Below are 18,861 nucleotides of genomic sequence, written 5' to 3'. Positions count from 1 at the left end.
TGTCAGCAGGAATACCGGTATCTTTTTGAAAGGTTAAGTAGACTGACAAAGATAGTAGAACAGAGGGATAAAGAGTAGAGTAAGTGCAGACTGTAGTAAGCACAAACCACAATCCACCTGTTGATTTTTTTAAACCATGAAATGAACAATATTTTGTTCTCATGTCAGTCTGAAGTCCTTGCCACTAGTAATTTCTGAGAAGTTGCATATTTATTGTAAGAGTACAAATAGGGTGAGGTGGATGGGAATTGTAGTCTAACAACATCTGGGGAGTTAAGGTTGAGTAATTTGTTTTATTTTTAGAAATAAAAGACTCAGACTGCATGGTTCACACAAGCCCAATTTTGTGTTTCTATACAAATAATTTAGAAACATTTCCTACTTTGGAATATAAGTTTTATTGTCTGTGTTTTCTTACTGCTGTATGGAAAAGCACATGAATTTTACCTCTGAAGAATTTGTAAGTAAAACATGTGGTTTCTCTTTTTATGCTAAGGGAAGAGGAAAACTTGGCAGCAACTTAGAAGGGAATGAGGTCAAACCTATATTTCCACATTTTACTTTGCTGCATATTTTGTGATTTTAAATCTTTGCTAGGGTTCTCTCACCAAAGAGTACTTGCCACATAGGGAAATAGGGATGCGCATAATTCTATAAACTAATCAACAGCTAATCTGTGCAGGAAAGTGGGATGGATTAGGACAGCAGAGAATTCCAGCAAGTTACACAGACACAGTAATTCTTGACTCGTTCTCCTTTTCTCCCCCACTCAGAAAATTAGCTTTTCATTTTGCACACATGAAATTAGGATAGTGTCTTTACTTTCACCTGGGAGTCTTCAGGAAAGTCAGAGGAGCTGATGAGTGCGGATTTCAGTACCGAACACTGAGAAACTCCCCGCTGCTTGTCATGTTGAGGCAGAATGCCTCAGTGAAGACTGAATATGAGGCTTTCACTGAAAGGTATAGAAGCCAACTCCTAGGGCCCCATAAAATATATGAGGGGGCCAGGCTCCCCCCAAAGTTGATGGGCATTGCTATTCAAATAGTGTGCATGCATTTTCCTCCTTATCTCAGAGTCAGGAATCTGGTGGGGAATGACCAGGTTTCCTTTTGACGCAAGTCTTTTACTGGCTCCCTTGTTTGCCTCCCAGATGAAACGCTTGGCTTGAAGCATTCTCCTGAACTTGATGTTTGGGTGGGAGGTCAGGTTTATGGATCTTTAATGTCAGGCACTTCCAGCTCTTGGTCCTCCCCTCCCTGCTGTGCTTGCATATAGCCTAGTTCCTTATCACTCTTGATCATTCATTTGCCTTACTGAAATTTGTACAGTATAATAGGCAATTGAATAAAATTGGTATGGAGATTCCTAGGAAGAAAACTACTTCTAGATGATTAGCATTTAAATAGGACACATAGCCATTAAGGGCTGTATTATAGTCACTAAATCAGCATTCAGCTTGAGCAAGACAAATTTGAATACAATATTATTATAGCTCATAATTACAGATATTTAAGTGCAGTAACATAGATTAGCTACATGAAACCAGGCTTGAAATAACAAGGTTTCATCAGGTCATATTCAAGTCATAGTATAGTTTTATGGCTGATATTTGAAAGAGGGATGGACATTTCCATATTTGAATTCCCTATTTCAAATAAGGAAATGTCCATCCCTCTTTCAAAAATTTGAAATAGGGATGGACATTTCTTTTTTTTTTTATAAATATTTATTAGGATTTTACAATAAACATAGGTTTAAAAAATTAAGAAAATTAAACCGAAGATTACACATAAACAGAAAAAGAAAAGAGATAACAAGAATAATACCAGAAAAACAAGGACCTAAAAAATAAAAAGGAAAATACAAAATACAAAAAACAAATGGCTAAAAAAGAAAAAGAGAGAAGAAAAAAAAATTTAAAAGAGAAAAAATCCATTTTTCAATATCTTTAGGCTCATTTACTTATTTCCTTGACCTCCTCACACCTCCCCTTTTTGTATTCCCGTTTACAAAATCCTTTCAGCAAATCCTTACCCTCTTTCATTTATCTTTACTCTATATCTTAACCTATTATAACTATATATTTTCATCCATATAACAATCTATATTTGCATATTCTTATTAACCTTATTACCAAAACCACTTATTTCCATTCCAACATCATTTTAACATTCATTAATTTTACAGTATTTCTGCAAATAGTCTTTAAATTTCTTCCAATCTTCTTCCACCGACTCTTCTCCCTGGTCTCGGATTCTGCCAGTCATTTCCACCAATTCCATATAGTCCATTACCTTCATCTGCCACTCTTCCAGGGTGGGTAAATCTTGTGTCTTCCAATACTTTGCAATAAGTATTCTTGCTGCTGTTGTTGCATACATAAAGAAAGTTCTATCCTTCTTTGGCACCAATTGGCCGACTATGCCCAGGAGAAAGGCCTCTGGTTTCTTCAAGAAAGTGTATTTAAATACCTTTTTTAATTCATTATAAATCATCTCCCAGAAAGCCTTAATCCTTGGGCACGTCCACCAAAGGTGAAAGAATGTACCTTCAGTTTCTTTACATTTCCAACATTTATTGTCGGGCAAGTGATAGATTTTTGCAAGCTTGACTGGGGTCATGTGCCACCTGTATATCATTTTCATAATATTCTCTCTTAAAGCATTATATGCCGTAAATTTTATACCTGTGGTCCACAACTGTTCCCAGTCAGCAAACATAATGTTATGTCCAACGTCCTGTGCCCATTTAATCATAGCAGATTTAACCGTCTTGTCCTGAGTGTTCCATTTTAACAGCAAGTTATACAGTCTTGAAAGTATCTTTGTTTTAGGATCTAACAGTTCTGTTTCCAACTTTGATTTTTCCACCTGGAAGCCAATTTTTTTATCTAAATTATAAGCCTCTCTTATTTGATAATAATGAAGCCAGTCTCGCACTTTATCTTTTAGTTTCTCAAAACTCTGCAATTTCAATTTGTCTCCTTCTTGCTCCAAGATTTCCCCATATTTCGGCCACTTGGCCTCCATATTGAGCTTTTTCAGGGCCTTTGCCTCCATCGGTGACAACCACCTTGGGGTTTTGTTTTCAAGTAAGTCTTTATATCTTGTCCAGACATTAAACAATGCTTTTCTGACAATATGGTTTTTAAATGCTTTATGTGCTTTAACCTTGTCGTACCATAAGTATGCATGCCACCCAAAAACATTATTGAAACCTTCTAGATCCAAAATGTCTGTGTTCTCAAGAAGCAGCCAATCTTTCAACCAGCAGAATGCTGCTGATTCATAATAAAGTTTAAAGTCTGGCAGGGCAAATCCCCCTCGTTCCTTTGCATCAGTTAATATTTTAAGTTTTATTCTGGGCTTCTTGCCCTGCCAGACAAATCTAGAAATATCTCTCTGCCACCTCTTGAAACAATCCATTTTGTCCAGAATTTGTAGTGATTGAAACAAAAACAGCATTCTTGGCAATACATTCATCTTTATAGCAGCAATTCGACCCAACAAGGAAAGCTTCAAATTTGACCATATTTCTAAATCCTTTTTCACTTCCGACCAACATTTTTCATAATTGTCTTTAAATAAGTCCCCATTTTTAGCTGTCTTATTAATCCCCAAGTATTTCACCTTCTTAACCACTGTTAAAACTGTCTCATTCTGAAACCTCTCTTTCTCAATCGGTGTTAAGTTCTTCTCAAGGACTTTAGTTTTTAACTTGTTCAACTTAAATCCTGCCACATAACCAAATTCTTGGATCAGTTCTAATACTCTTTTAGTACTAGATTCTGGCTCCTGTAAAGTCAGTACTAAATCATCTGCAAAAGCTTTCAATTTGTATTGTTTAGCTCCGACCTTTATACCCTTGATCAGATGGTCCCTTCTAATCATATTTAACAAGACCTCCAGGACCGAAATAAAAAGCAATGAGGAAATTGAGCAACCTTGTCGTGTCCCTTTCTCTATCTTGAATTCCTCTGTCACCACATTGTTAACTATTAGTTTAGCCTTTTGTTCTGAATAAATTGCACTTATACCATTTTCAAACCCTTGACCGACCCCCATCCCCTGAAGATTTTTCTTCATAAAGCTCCAAGAAATATTATCAAAGGCTTTCTCGGCATCTACAAAAATTAAAACTGCTTTGGTGTTAATGTCCACTTGCAACTTTTCCAAAATGTTAATTATATTCCTCGTGTTATCAGACAAATGTCTGCCTGGGAGAAAGCCAGCTTGGTCCTTGTGTATCTCTTCCACTAATACTTTTTTTAGCCTTTTGGCCAAAATGTCAGCAAATATTTTGTAATCCACATTTAACAGGGATATGGGTCGGTAGTTCTTAAGTTCTGTCTTTTCAGACTCAGTTTTCGGTATAAGTGTGATATATGCTTCTTTCCACGACTCTGGTGCTCCCCCCCCCCCCAAATTTCATTGCAAACCTCCTTTAGTGGTTGAATTATCCAATCCTTCAAAGTTCTATAGTATTTTGAGGTTAAACCGTCCGGCCCTGGAGATTTTCCCAACTGCATGTTCTGAATGGCACCTTCTACCTCCTGTTCTGTAATTTTATAGTTCAGCATTATCTTATTTTCTTGAGAGATTTTTTGTAATCCATTTGTTTTCAAAAATTGGTCTATATCAAACTCTTTCTGAGGCCCTTGTGTATATAACTGTTTAAAATACCTCTGGAAACATTTTCTAATTTCCACTGGATTCTGGATGTTCTTTCCATCCACTTCCAAATTAGCAATGGTATTAAGCTTTTGTCTTTTTTTCATCTGCCAAGCTAGCAGTTTCCCACATTTATTAGCCGATTCAAAAGTCCTTTGTCTCATTTGTTTAATTTTCCATTCGATTTCCTGATTCATCATCTTCATATATTGCACTTGATGTAACTTTATTTCTCTCAGAATCCCTTGTGAATTTGGCTTCACTCTCAGTTTCTTCTCGCCCTCTTTTATTTTTTCCAATTTTTTTTCTTTTTTCTCATTTTGAGCTCTCTTCTTTAATGAATTCTGTTGAATCAGAAACCCCCTCATAACTGCTTTACTTGTGTCCCAGATTACTCTTTTTTCCACGGTAGTATTCAAATTTATCTCAAAATAGTCTCTCAGAGTTTTTTGGGCCTTCTTAATAACCTCTTGATCTCTAAACAAGGTGTCATTATCCTCCATCTGAAGGAACCGGTTGGTGTTAATTTCATCTCCATTTTTACGGCATTTTGGTCGGAGCACGTCTTAGGGCAGATCTCTACTTTTTGAGTCTTAGGTGCCAGTCCTCTAATTATCCAGTTTTGATCAATTCTTGTCCACGTCTTTTTGGCTTCAGAAAAGAAGGTTCCCTCTCTACCCAAGGGATTCCTAGTTCTCCAAATGTCAATCAAATCCATATTGTCAGTCAGTTCAAAAAAAGTTTTTGGTAGTCTACCATCTTTAGTAACTACCTGTCTCTGCGACTTATCCATGTTTGTGGATACCACTCCATTCATATCTCCCATCAAAATAATGTTGTAGTCCATATAGTCCAGCAAAATCTCATGCAACTTCTTATAAAATTCAGATTTCCCCTCATTCGGTGCATATACTCCTACTATCAGAAATTTTTCTCCTTGTGTTTGAATTTCAATTGCTACAAATCTTCCTTGGTCATCTTTAAAAACAAATTTCGGTGATAGGCTCTCTTTTGCATAAATAACTACTCCTCGCTTTTTAACCTTGTCCGATGAAATAAACTCTTGGCCCAGTCTCTTATTAATCAATGTTTTCCTGTGTAGCCTTATCACATGTGTTTCCTGTAAGCAAATCAAGTCCAGTTGTTCCTTTTTCAATAAATAAGACTTTCTTCCTTTTCTCCGGGGAATTGAGTCCGTGAATATTCCAGCTTAATAGTTGCAGAGACATGGTGTATTTAATTTATTTTTCCTCCAACCGCTCCCAATAAATCCTCTTGTTCTGACGGTGGTATCACTTTCTCTAACTTGTCCAATCCCGAAGGTGGTGATACTTTGTCTAATGTTCCTGGTCTTAGGGCTCTTGGCTCTTCTTCCACTCCTTTTTGCAGGTCTTCTTCGTGATCTCTCAGAAATTTTTCTTTATCCTCCACTGATCTTATTTTAAACTTTTTACCTTTAAAGGTAAAAGAAAGGCCTTGGGGGAATTCCCACCTAAAGATGATTCTATTACCTTTCAACAGGGCCACCAAATCTCCGTAGTTAGACCTAAGGTCCAAAAGATGTTTCGGAATATCCTTAAATATCTCCACTCTTGATTCATGTATTTTTAAAGTATTCTGGTAGTGCAGACTCAATATTTTATCTCTCTCCTCTTTTGATCGAAGGGTGATCAAACAGTCTCTCACCCTGTTCTTTCTCCCTCCTCTTCCAAGTCTGAAAGCATTTACTATCTTAAAGTCTTGCTTATCATCCAGTTTCCAAAAGTCTGCAAATTCCTGTGTTAGAAAATCACTTAGGCTGTCTTTCTCAAGTTCAGGTACCGCCCTAATCCTCAGATTGGTCTGCTTTTCCTTCAATTCAATCATAGACAAAAGTGACTGATGGGCCCCAAGCTGTGACTGGTGGTCTCCAAGCTGTTTACATATCGGTATTATCTTTTCCTCTGCAGCCACTGCTTTTTCTTTTGCTTCCTCAGCTGTCTTTTGATTTAATGCAGATTCTTGCAGCAATTTTTCAATAGATTCTGTATTTGAGTTTACCTTCTGCCCCAAATTGTTAATGCTTATAGTGTTCTGGTCAATTTTATTTGTCGCTTCAGTAACTTGTTTACTTAATTTATCTAAAGTTTCATAAATTTTACTTAAAACTGAAGTAAATCCTTCTTCCGATGTCATACCTTTTACCCCCGCTTGTGCCGGGTCTTCCCCTTGTGGTACAGGAGGGCCAGATGCAGATGCTCTGCGCTGTTGCAATGCTGCGCTGGTCTGTTGGAGTCTAACCTTGCCCGATCTTGTTGTCTTTTCCTCCATAACACTTTGTCTGCGAGTCAAGGTCACTCCCACGATCAGGCTTGTTTTGCAGTGGAAAATTCCCTGGCTGGTTAGAAATGGAAAATTCCCCAACCAATTGTAACAATTTCAGTGAGCCTCTAGGGGGACACAGTAACAGTCAGTAATAATAACAGTCAGTATCTTCCCAACTCTTCAAAAGTCCCCCTACAGCAAAGTTAATAACAGTTTCAAATCCAAAGTATCTCACATGCAGAGTTGGCTGTCAAAGAATTACAGTGTCCATAAATAGTGCGGCTCTCAAAACGACAGTTCTATTAGTCTTAGCAATCCGTTCCCAAGGATTGAGTGGTGGTCTTATATCCCCTTTTTGTCCTTCTTTTCCTTCTCCTTTTTATTTTTTAACAGGCAGAAAATACTTTCCCTTCTTTCCTCCCCTGTCAATTCAGGGAGGGAGTTCTTTTTATTTGACGTTTTGGTTTGAATCTTTTAGCGCACCTCTCCCGGTCTTAGCTTAAACAGTCTTTGCTTTGATCTATATACAAAACGGAAGGTGGACTTCCTGTTTGCACCTTGCCGCTTCGGTACCAAATTAAACCTTCTTTTTCCTTTAGCATCCAATCTTAAAGCTTGACCTACTCAAGGGTTGTTGTTTAATAGCCGAATTGTCACAGGAAAAGAGGTCAGTGCTCTCCGGCAACAGCTGCGCGGCTTCACTCCACGGAAGTAGCGATCGACTCTCAGCACCGTGTCAAACCCGTTTCGCTCCGGAGCCCCTCGCAGGGTTCCCTTGCAAATTGGGGGAGCGCTGAAGGTGCCCGCCGAGTCCCACGGTCACACGCTTCACCCGCCTGTGGTTTTTGAGGGGGTCCCCGCTTCGCCGTAGCGGCAAGACCCGATTTCCGAGGAGCTATTCCCTCAATACTAGAGGGAATCCGCCATTGCCGATGGCACCGCCTCCGGAAGTCCTGAAATAGGGATGGACATTTCCAGAGGGTGATGCTTGGGGAGTGTTCTTTGGCCCCGTGGAGCCTTCAGTGTGGGATTCCTTAGGGTTCAGTTGTATCCCCTATGCTATTTAACATCTACATGAAACCACTGAGTCAGATTATCCAGAGGTTTGGAGTACTGGTATGTTGTCAGCAATATGCTGATGACACACAGCTCTACTTCTCCTTTACATCTGCAGGTGTGGCAGTGTATGTGCTGTTATGTATTTTGTGGGTTTTTTAAAAAAACTTTTGATATTTTAATGTTGTGAACTGTTGAGATCTATGGATGAAGGGTGTTATACAAATTTAATAAATAATAATAAAGAAAAATTAATAGCACACTATCTAGACATTATACTCCCCCCCCCCCTTACATTCCCTCTATATATTTAATGTACTTGCCCTATTAGGAGTTTTAACAGTACTGGATACCCTACTGTTTTATTGATGTTTTATCTGGATTTTATCTGCTGGTCTTACAGCTTTTATCTGCTGCTTGTATGATCTTTTATACTGTAGTTTTCTGTTGTTATATTTCTGCTTTTTAGCTGTATTCACCTTGAAGCCACTTGGCAATCATGTAAGATATAATATACTAATGAAACTATATAAAGGTAAAGGTAAAGGTACCCCTGCCCGTACGGGCCAGTCTTGACAGACTCTAGGGTTGTGTGCTCATCTCACTCTAGAGGCCAGGAGCCAGCGCTGTCCACAGACACTTCTGGGTCACGTGGCCAGCGTGACGAAGCTGCTCTGGCGAACCGGCACCAGAGCAGCACACGGAAACGCCGTTTACCTTCCCGCTATAAAGCGGTACCTATTTATCTACTTGCACTTAAGGGTGCTTTCGAACTGCTAGGTGGGCAGGAGCTGGGACCGAACGACGGGAGCTCACCCCACTGCGGGGATTCGAACCGCCGACCATGCGATCGGCAAGTCCTAGGCGCTGAGGTTTTACCCACAGCGCCACCCGCGTCCCGTACAATGAAACTATATACTTCCATTCAAAAAATAATGTTATTTTTTGTGACATAACTTTTGTTACCTTGCAGGTACTTATTTGAATCCCTCAGAAAGAAATCCTTTAACTTTTCCAAAATGGGATTCAGGCAGGAAATCAAAGAGTTCTATTATTTCCAAAGCTATGCTTAAATCTCCTCCGAAGACACAGTCCAGTGTATACAGCCACAAAGTTGCAGAAACTTTGCTTGATCTTTGGTCATTGGGCCCAGAAGAGTTTATCACTACCAACAGACAGAACACCAAACCAGATTTTGTTTGCTGTCAGACTGAAGCCTCTGTTGAAACCCTCTATCAATCTCCAACTTTTCAAACATTTGATTCTTTGGGAAACAGCATAATGAAAACCACAACCCCAGCTTCTTCTCAGCAACCTAGTGAATCTAGCCTGAAAAATTTCTGCTTCTTGAGGGCAAGCACAGTACAGCCAGCCAGCTTAGGCAGCCAACCAACCCCAAGGCCAGGTGAGCTTGTGGCTTCCATGTCCATCATAGAAACATGCCTGTTGCTTCACCATCCAAATTCTTTCTCTATAGCTTTTGCAAAACTGTAATACTTTTGTGAATAATACCCAGGGGGTTGGGTTCCATTGATTCTAGATGTTAAGACACTGTTAGTGAACGTCTATGATGCTAGTACAGTGGTGCCTCGCGAGACGAAAAGAATCCGTTCCGCGAGTCTCTTCGTCTTGCGGTTTTTTCGTCTTGCGAAGCAAGCCCATTAGCGGTTTAGCGGATTAGCGCTATTAGTGGCTTAGCGGGCTTAGCGGATCAGCTGATAAGCAGCTTAGCGGATCAGCTGATAAGCGGCTTAGTGGCTTAACGGATCAGCTGTTAAGCGGCTTAGCGGATCAGCTGATAAGCGGCTTAGCGGCTTGGGAAAAAGGGGGGGGGAGGAAAAAAACCCCGCAGGAACTCGCAAGACATTTTCGTCTTGCAAAGCAAGCCCATAGGAAATTTGTTTTGCGAAGCATCTCCAAAACGGAAAACCCTTTCGTCTAGCGGGTTTTCCGTCTTGCGAGGCATTCGTCTTGTGGGGCACCACTGTAATTGCTTTTATAGCATTCTCTTTACACAGCAGATAAAACTCTTATTATATTTAAAAGGGACATCAAGTGGACATTATTTTGAAGTGGTCATGGCTGCATACATATTACTGTCTAATCCAGGCCCAGTGTGCTACCCCGAAGGCCAGCCTAATATATTTTGGCACCTGAGGTGCACCACAAAATTGCACTCTCCCACTCCCCCCCCCCCCCCAGGAAGAAGGGATGAGTGAAGATTTACATTGAGAACAACAGGGGGATAAAAATCTAGATTGGGAGCAAGAGGAGGTGGGGAATCAAACCAACCTTACCTGATGGTTGAAGTGGGAATCAAAGGCTGTCACAATACAAGGGGGAAGGGGCTCACTGTGAATCACGCCAGGTGGGTGCAGAGCTCAGGAAACCCCAGAAGGCAGACCCCACCATTTCCTCCCTAGGGCTAGGAGGAGACCAGCAAGTCCTCCTGTTTGCCAAGAGGCCACTGTAGAGGTGAGTGCTCTGGTCTCCAAGGATTGCACCGCAGGATTCCACTTCTTGGAGGTGAGATCTGCTGCCCCTGTGGATCCTGCCTCACTTTGCCTCGTGGGTAAGCCAACCCTGACTATCACCAGTGGTGTCTGAAGCTGAATACACATGCTATTAGCAACAATCTATATGTAGGCTTTAGTTTCTTGAGAAATTCGGCTGTTTGATGCCTTGGGTTGAGTACAACAGCACCCCCTCTTTGCTGTGTACAGCATTGTAAAAATGAGACTTGAAATGCAGTGGAGAAAATGACCTTGCTGCATTTTAAGCTGCTAATGTGTACAAAGCCTTAGTGGCACCTTTCTGAAGCTTCATAGTAAATATTAAATAACAGAAGCCAAGGTGAAACTTAATGAGTTTAGTGCTGTTGTAAGAACTTGTATAACTAGTCCATTCCTGCATACTGAATTCAAACAGGCCAAGGATAGCTTGCTTGCAAGATGATGGACAAATTTTGGGCCAAGCCAGACAATGCATGAAATGTGCATATGCATTTAACATGTCTTGTTTTTTACTTTGAAAACAGCAGGTGCAGGGTACCCTATCAAGAATGGGGATGCAGCAAAGGGGGAACAGGACAACATTTTCCACTTGCACTGCAATTTGAGTGAAAATCACCCCCTAAGACTACCATATTGTCTGATTTGGCCCAATAACTTTCACAGTGATCATGATATGGGGGAAGGGTTTAATATCCCTCCCTCTCTATGGGGTCATGATTTCTCCCTTCCGTTATTTTTATATAAAAACGAGGCATGTTAACTGCATGCACAATCATGCCCAAACTATTATTTATTTGAAACTAGTGGTCATCTTTTGCAATACCATATCAATTTCCCCAGTCTTTTAACATTCTGACCTTTATACCATACAATTTTAAAAATTGTGACACGTGAACAGATTGTATCCATTTATTTTCTTTGCACGTGAGTAAAATTCTATACAGAAAATGCTACGTGTCAGTAATAGTCTGTTCAGATATTTGACAGTTACTGAATATCCCAAAATGAAGAGTCAGAACTAAGGAATTAAAGTTTTCCAGCATTTCCCCGCAACCCTCACTCACTGAAACATTTGGGGGTTCCAGGTGTCAAGCCATGAAAAAAGCTGAACTGTTATGCACAAAGCATTTTATGTTCATGGGGAGAGCTGGCTCTACCGTTGGGAAGACGGGGGGGGGGGTGCGCCATAGGTGGCAATTTTGGGGGTGGATGAGTAGCAGAGGCAAGGTATTGGATGACAGAATTGTGTGTGCCACATGACCTGCTCTGTTGCCCTCAGATACAGTGGAGTACACTGTCCCATCATCACCAGTGGCTGCATACACACCATACATTTCAAGTACTCCCCATGAATCCTGGGAATTGTAGTTCACCTCTCATAGAGCTACAATTCCTGACATTCTGACAAAGTACAGTTTTCAGGATTCTTGGGGTGGGTGGAGGGAATGTGCTTTTAAAGTACAGTGTATGCAGTCAGTGTTGAAGCAAGTTTCACCTGCTACCCCTCTTAGCTTCTTTATATGGAACAGGAAGGGGAGGCATTTTGTCCTTCACCTCAGGCAGCAATTTGTATTGGACCAGCCCTGTTCATGAGTCTTGAAAATAAAACACAAAATTACTTCTTTAGTGTGAGGGAAAGGAGATTAAAGGGATATGAGGAGGAAAGGAATGCTGAGGTTATGGGGAGAAATGAAAAGGGATTGGGGAGAGAGAGGGGCAGGGGAACACATGAGGCGGCCAGAGCATACCCAATGCCGTTGCAACGGACCTCTCTACAAACTTCACTGCATTACTGAATCTAGTCTTTCTCTTGCAAATGATCTGGCTTCCCACATCAGTCACATGGAACACCTCTTGTGTCAGTTGCCATAAGTTCCACACTATTGAGCAGACCCTCGCACTGGACACAGTACAAATGCAGTCTGGCTATGTGGAGTGTTGCCATTCAGGAGCTGTAATATTGCCTGAGGCGAAAGAATAAATGCCCTTCTCTCATTCCATGTATTGATTAGACAGGGATAAAAGGCCTGATCACTTTAAGGCATATCCATTGCCAGCATTCTGCTGTTTCAGGGGAAGTTCCTAAGACCTGTTCCTTGAACTTACATATCCAATAATGTAAACGGACAACCCCTATCTGGATGAACAGCTGATCCAGGTAATAAATAAATAAATCTCACTATCTTAAGCTCCAGATTCCATTGTGTATTGAAAGCCATGTTTTGCTTTCAGTTTGATTGTTGTTTCTTTAAACATGGAACATTGTAAGTTAGATACTTCCATTTATTTTCAGTAAGATGCTAGCACGGTCCAGGGGGTCTTAAAAATGAATATCTACTTTTGGCAAATAATGTATAACATTATGTACTTTTCTTTCATGTACATTTCAGACTCTGCCGGCTCAATGGGAACAACATCCTCCTTTTCCACTTTCTCAATGTCATCCCCTGAGTCAGCCGTTCCAAACAACACCCCACAGCCTCATTGTTTTCCTTCCCGTGGACCTTCTTATTTGCTCACACCACCACCTGGACTGCCTTCTCTTTTCTTTAACGATCTCAAAGAAAGGATTGCAAATTCCCTTTCTCCCTGCCAAGTGCCTGATGTATTTGAAAATGCTAACATCCTAAGTCTTCTTCCAGATAATTCAAAATGTCCGGTCAAAAACATTGATAGTTGTAGGCGTAGAACTTGCCGCGCTTATTCTGAGAGTTGGGAAGACAATGTGGTGCATGATACACACCCTGTGGCTGCCGCAATTGAGTCTCCTGCTGCTGATCTGCCCGGTACACACTTCCTTTGCACGAACACTGAACAAAAAGCCATGACCCTTTTGGAAGAGATTAAAAACGCCGTTTGTGGACTTAGAGGGGACTTCTGCAGTATGGCAAAGGAGCTGCATACTATCAGTAGTGAGTTGACAAATATGGTGGCTTCCATGCAAAATATGAGCAAAATCTTGGCAGCTCCCCCAGACTGCTGAAGCTGACCCTGGCACTCACAATGGCAACTTAATTAAGGAACCTTGGATCTGTTATGTATCTTGCCTTACTCATCAGCTTTACATAATTCGCTAGATCTCATAGTTTAGAGCTGAAGTAATGTTTTAATTTAAAGAGATGTTTTTATATATGTGCACACACAAATGTGTACCTGTTATTCTTGTTATGAAAAATAAATTGTTGTTTAAGTCTTTGTATTTTAAATGTGGTTAATATTTTCATTATTTGAAATTGCAGCTTGATTTATTGAATATTTGAAACCAGCGCATCTGAGTTAAGCACTAAAAACAAAGCATTAGCCCCAGAAATAAAGAGCAGTTAGGTAACTATCTGAAAATGCTGACCATATTTCCTCAGTGCCTCTGCATACCTAAAATTCCATGCCACCCATGAAACAACCTGAAAATGGAGGTCACCAATATTTGCAATAAGTACTCAATAGATCAGTGCACACAGGACCCCTTTGGGCCAAACACAAGTTCATTAAAACTACCTGGCGGCTCTTAAGGCCACAGGACAGTTCCTGCAATGGGAAACAGTAATGGAAATGCCAATAAGAAAGCCAAACCATCTGATTACAATGAATAGTGTATATACCATCTGATAAATACCTCATGGGACAATAAGAGACTAGTGACATTTTCCCAGAAGAGATCATGTGGTGTCATAAAGTGAACATGATACTGTTGTGAGGGGTTTGTGGTGGGGTGGTAGGCACTAATGTTTGAGTCCCTTCCAATTCCTGGATCCAGCAGTGATTCACATTGCTGGAACAACCAGGCAAGTTTCTTGATAATGGCCTCTTAAGTATGGACCATTAAGGTAACAAAGGAAGTGGCTTTGTGCTTGTTAGTTAGAAAGACAAAGGCCAGAGTTAGAAATTGTGTATGTGTGTGAGCTAGGAATGAGAAGTTCCAGAGCAACAGATGGAGCAGCTTGAACAAATGATCCAGCAGCAACTCCATCAAAAGAAGCAGCCAGCAACTGGCTGATTTCTCCTGGAGTCCAAGGCTGTGCCTATGGGAGAAGCAAGACACACTTGAGGTGTTAATGCTGTGAGCACCTCCATCATAGGCTCAGGTTGTATATATGTGTAAATAAACCATGCATCCTAAAGACACCACTCAGAGATTGGGATGGTGTGCAACAATGCCTTTGACCCTTCAGATGTCGCTGAACTACAACTCCCATCAGCCCCAGAAAACAATAACGAGGAATGATTGGAGTTGTAGTTCAGCAACATCTGGCGGGCCAAGGTTCCCTATGCCTGCCATACTAGAAAACACAGGCAGGGCTAATCACAGCCTGTCCACTGGAGAGAGGTTGGAGAGAAGACCAGGAACAGGGTGTTCTCTGTGGTAGCCAAATTGCAATTTGAATTACATTGCACCACCCCACCCCATATGTGTTGTTCTCTCTGTTGGCCTTCCAGTTGACATTTCCTTGATTTTTATTGTGCTGCGTTTTAATATTTATTTCAACTGCTGCTTCTATTTTTAATGTTGCTTTATTACTTTACTCTTATTTTAATCACTTGATTTTTTAAAGCATATTTATTATGTTGTAAATTATTGGGGTGGGCAGATCCCCTGAAAGGTAGGTAACTCCTCCCCCCATTCTATTATTTCACCTAGCGCCATTCAAAAACTTCTGCTGAGAATCTGAAACCCTGCCAGATAACAGCATTTTAAAACTTTTCATTTAGCATTTTTCTGATGGTAACGCTATTGCTATTATTATTTACGACAATGTTAGAACTGTTTTGTCGCCTATTAAACATCAAGATGCTAGCCTGAGCTCCCAACTCTTGGATTTATATTCTACAGCACAGATTTAAAATTGCAGAAGCACCAAAACGTGTTTTTACAAGAAAGCTGCTCCAACATTAAACATGGTATAAAAGCATGCCATTTTTCATTGAGACTTGAAAGCCCAACTCCATTGACAAAATGCTCTCCAAGAAGCAATGCCACATCAGACCCCACCCCACCTGATCATCAATGGAGGATGGTGCTGCCTCGCCAGTGAGAGCCAGTGTGGTGTAGTGGTTAAGAGCGATAGACTCGTGATCTGGGGAACCGGGTTCACGTCTCCGCTCCTCCACATGCATCTGCTGGGTGACCTTGGGCCAGTCACACTTCTTGAAGTCTCTCAGCCCCACTCACCTCACAGAGTGTTTGTTGTGGGGGAGGAAGGGAAAGGAGAATGTTAGCCGCTTTGAGACTAAGGTCTCCTTAAGGTAGTGATAAAGCGGGATATCAAATCCAAACTCTTCTTTGCCAAGCCTGGTCTGACCGGCGCCTTACAACCAGACCAATGGCTGTCTTGTTTTCTCTTTCCTCATCTCCATGTTGCCCTTATAGAACAGCTCAGCAGGACTATAGGTTTTTCCCATGTGGAATCAGAAAGACCAATGCATTGATTGTGATGTATGCTTTTGCAGGCAAGAGCCAACTTGATAAGATGAAAGAAATAACTTTCATCCTTAAGTTGAAATAAATTGTGTATCTGTGTGTCTGTTTCTCCCAAGAGCTTAAGAAAACAGGTCAGGGCTATAATAATTCCTGAGCACTTGTAGATATACTGCATATGGGGACAAATTGTGCATTTACTGTACTAAAAAAAAAAAAAAAGTTTTGAATGCAACTTTAGGTTTGAAAAAGGATATCCTAAGAAGGAGAACTAGGTTGGCAGGAGCAGGGACCGAGCAATGGGAGCTCACCCGTCACGGGGATTCGAACCGTCGACCTACTGATCAGCAAGTCCTAGGCTAGGTGGTTTAACCCACAGCACCACCCGCGTCCCGGGTGTTGAATAGTTCCGCCTTTTCTCTGTAACCCAATAGCATTTCTCCATGTTCTCCATGCAGAGGACCTACCACTTGCTTGTTCTTCCTCTTACTTCGGACATGAAAGGGAGAAGATTATTATGTCTGTCTGTCTATCTATCTATCTTGAACTCACTTGAGCATGCGTGTCAAACAACTACCACTTACGTCTTGAGGCAAACAGCTAGACTAATTGAGCTTTGAAAACAGCTCCCTAATGGTGGTTGCCAGAAGCGACCCTGGAAGTGGGGAGAATCCATCGAGAATGCTCAGCAATTTCCCTATAAAAGTAAAGCCATTATAGAAGGGGACATGTGCAGACTGTGTTATGAAGCAGAATTGTTCGCTCTACTCAATGCAGAGAAAGTAGGCTAAAGGGACAAGAGAGACTACATCCATTTCTACTTCAAAATGGCATTAGTAAATATCTCCTTTTTCTAGAAGCAGGTTGCAGGACTTATCTCTGTGAATTTATTTCAAATATTCCTTAAATACAGAGTGGCTTATAAATTCTCAAGTTGAATAAATAAAAATTGTCAAGGTTATTAGCATTCAGTGCTCACATCCGCAGACTTGTTTTGCATTGCATAATCTAGTGCAAGATTTGGCTTCATGGGAACCTGAAACTTAAACTCATCCACAATGCAAGCTGGTAGACACCCAAAGGTCTAAGGAAATGTTCCAAAAGATCTGAACTGTTAGAACCCAAAACTAAGAATTTGTCAAGAATGTATAACTTGCTGCTGAAATGGAACACTCAGGATGAAACGGTGAAATCTGCTATGATTAAATGGGCTCAAGACGTTGGACACAACACAATATTATGTTCGCTGACTGGGAACAGTTATGGACCACAGGTATGAAATTTACGGCATGTAATGCCCTAAGAGAGAATATTATGAAAATGATATACAGGTGGTACATAACCCCAGTCAAGCTTGCAAAAATTTACCATTTGCCTGATAATAAATGTTGGAAATGTAAGGAAATTGAAGGTACATTTTTTCACCTTTGGTGGACGTGCCCAAAGATTAAGGCTTTCTGGGAAATGATATATAATGAATTAAAAAAGGTATTTAAATATACCTTCTTGAAGAAACCAGAGGCCTTTCTCCTGGGCATAGTCGGCCAATCGGTGTTAAAAAAGGATAGAACTTTCTTTATGTATGCAACAACAGCAGCAAGAATACTTATTGCAAAGTAATGGAAGACACAAAAGCTACCCACACTGGAGGAATGGCAGATGAAACTGATGGATTATATGGAATTGGCGGAAATGACTGGCAGAATCCGTGACCAGGGAGAAGAGTCGGTGGAAGAAGATTGGAAGAAATTTAAAGATTACCTACAGAAATATTGCAAAATTAAAGAAAGTTAGAGTGATGATGGATTGAAATTAAGTGGTTTCTAGCTGTACAGGCTTTAAAGTTATATACAGATCAAGATTAAGGATCAGGATTAAAAAGGTTAAAAGAATGGAAAATTGGCTATTAATAGATAAAAATTTAATGTTATATTATATTGAGATTAAGGATTGGGATTAAAAAGGAGGGAAAGGAATTGCTGGACAAACAAACTGAAATGGAATACAAAAGAGGGAGGTATGAGGAGGTCCAGAAAATAAGTAAATTCAAAAGTAGTGATGAAAAGATGGAATTGTTTTTAACTGTTTTTTCTTTTTTCTTTTTGTATTTTGTATTGTGTATTTTTCTTTTTACTTTTAAATTCTTGTTTTTATTGATGTGTCTCTTTTTATCTGAAACTTTAATAAATATCTTTAAAAAAAAAGAAGGAAATGTTCCAAAAGATGTTCAGGATTAATTTACATTATCACAGTGCAATGGCCATGTGTGTTGCTGGGGAGGTAGCAAGTGCTGTACGTCACATGTAAAGTGGTAATTTGATTGTTCCACCGCACACCCTGACTGCTACTCCTCACACTGCTGCACATCTCCCAAAACCACATGGTTGCTTGGTGCATCATCATCTTGTGATCGGGTTAAGATGGGGCAGATAATCACCAATTCATGAAGACCCAACACTCAACTCTAGCCCAATTGTTCCCAGCCAGAAAATAAGTTCACTTCCATTTAGCGAACTGAACCAAAGCAAATATGGATTCTTCTTGTCATGACTCTGGTTGGTCACCGACAGACTCAAATAATTAATCAGCATTGCTTGTCTGTGTGAGAATCAGTCAGGCAACGCTGTTTGATTCTGACCCCAAAATGATGACAAGAGCCTTGGACACATCTAGGAATCAGCCTTCACTGAACACCTTGAAAATAATGTATTGACAACCAATGATTTATTCCTCCACAACCACAACTTACTCTTTTAAAAAATTTGATAAATATGCCAAACAGCTGGCTTTGGCATGGGCTGGGTTGTGAGTCACTTCTGTTTCAAAACCTTTCCCCTCATGTTTCATCTTTAGACTGTGGAGATAAAATGGCAGTCAGAAGCACCCAGGTTGATGACCAAAG

At 40.5% G+C, this 18,861-nt stretch overlaps 1 protein-coding gene across 4 annotated transcripts in view; it reads left to right on the top strand.

The window, feature by feature from the left end:
• The window catches only part of ENTHD1 (ENTH domain containing 1), a 44,615-nt gene extending 30,863 nt beyond the window's left edge, over positions 1-13,752 (top strand). For all 4 annotated transcript variants that reach the window (XM_080971389.1, XM_080971386.1, XM_080971387.1 and 1 more), the window contains 2 exons: positions 9,007-9,438; positions 12,937-13,752. In XM_080971389.1, coding sequence (XP_080827515.1) covers positions 9,007-9,438; positions 12,937-13,529 — 1,025 coding nt within the window. In that variant the 3' untranslated portion in view covers positions 13,530-13,752. The remainder of the gene's footprint in view (positions 1-9,006; positions 9,439-12,936) is intronic.
• The last annotated feature ends 5,109 nt before the right edge of the window (positions 13,753-18,861 follow it).

The sequence above is a fragment of the Podarcis pityusensis genome (genome assembly GCF_964106645.2).
Source record: "Podarcis pityusensis genome assembly, chromosome: 10".
NCBI lineage: Eukaryota > Metazoa > Chordata > Lepidosauria > Squamata > Lacertidae > Podarcis > Podarcis pityusensis.
This window is presented reverse-complemented; position numbering and strand designations above follow the sequence as displayed.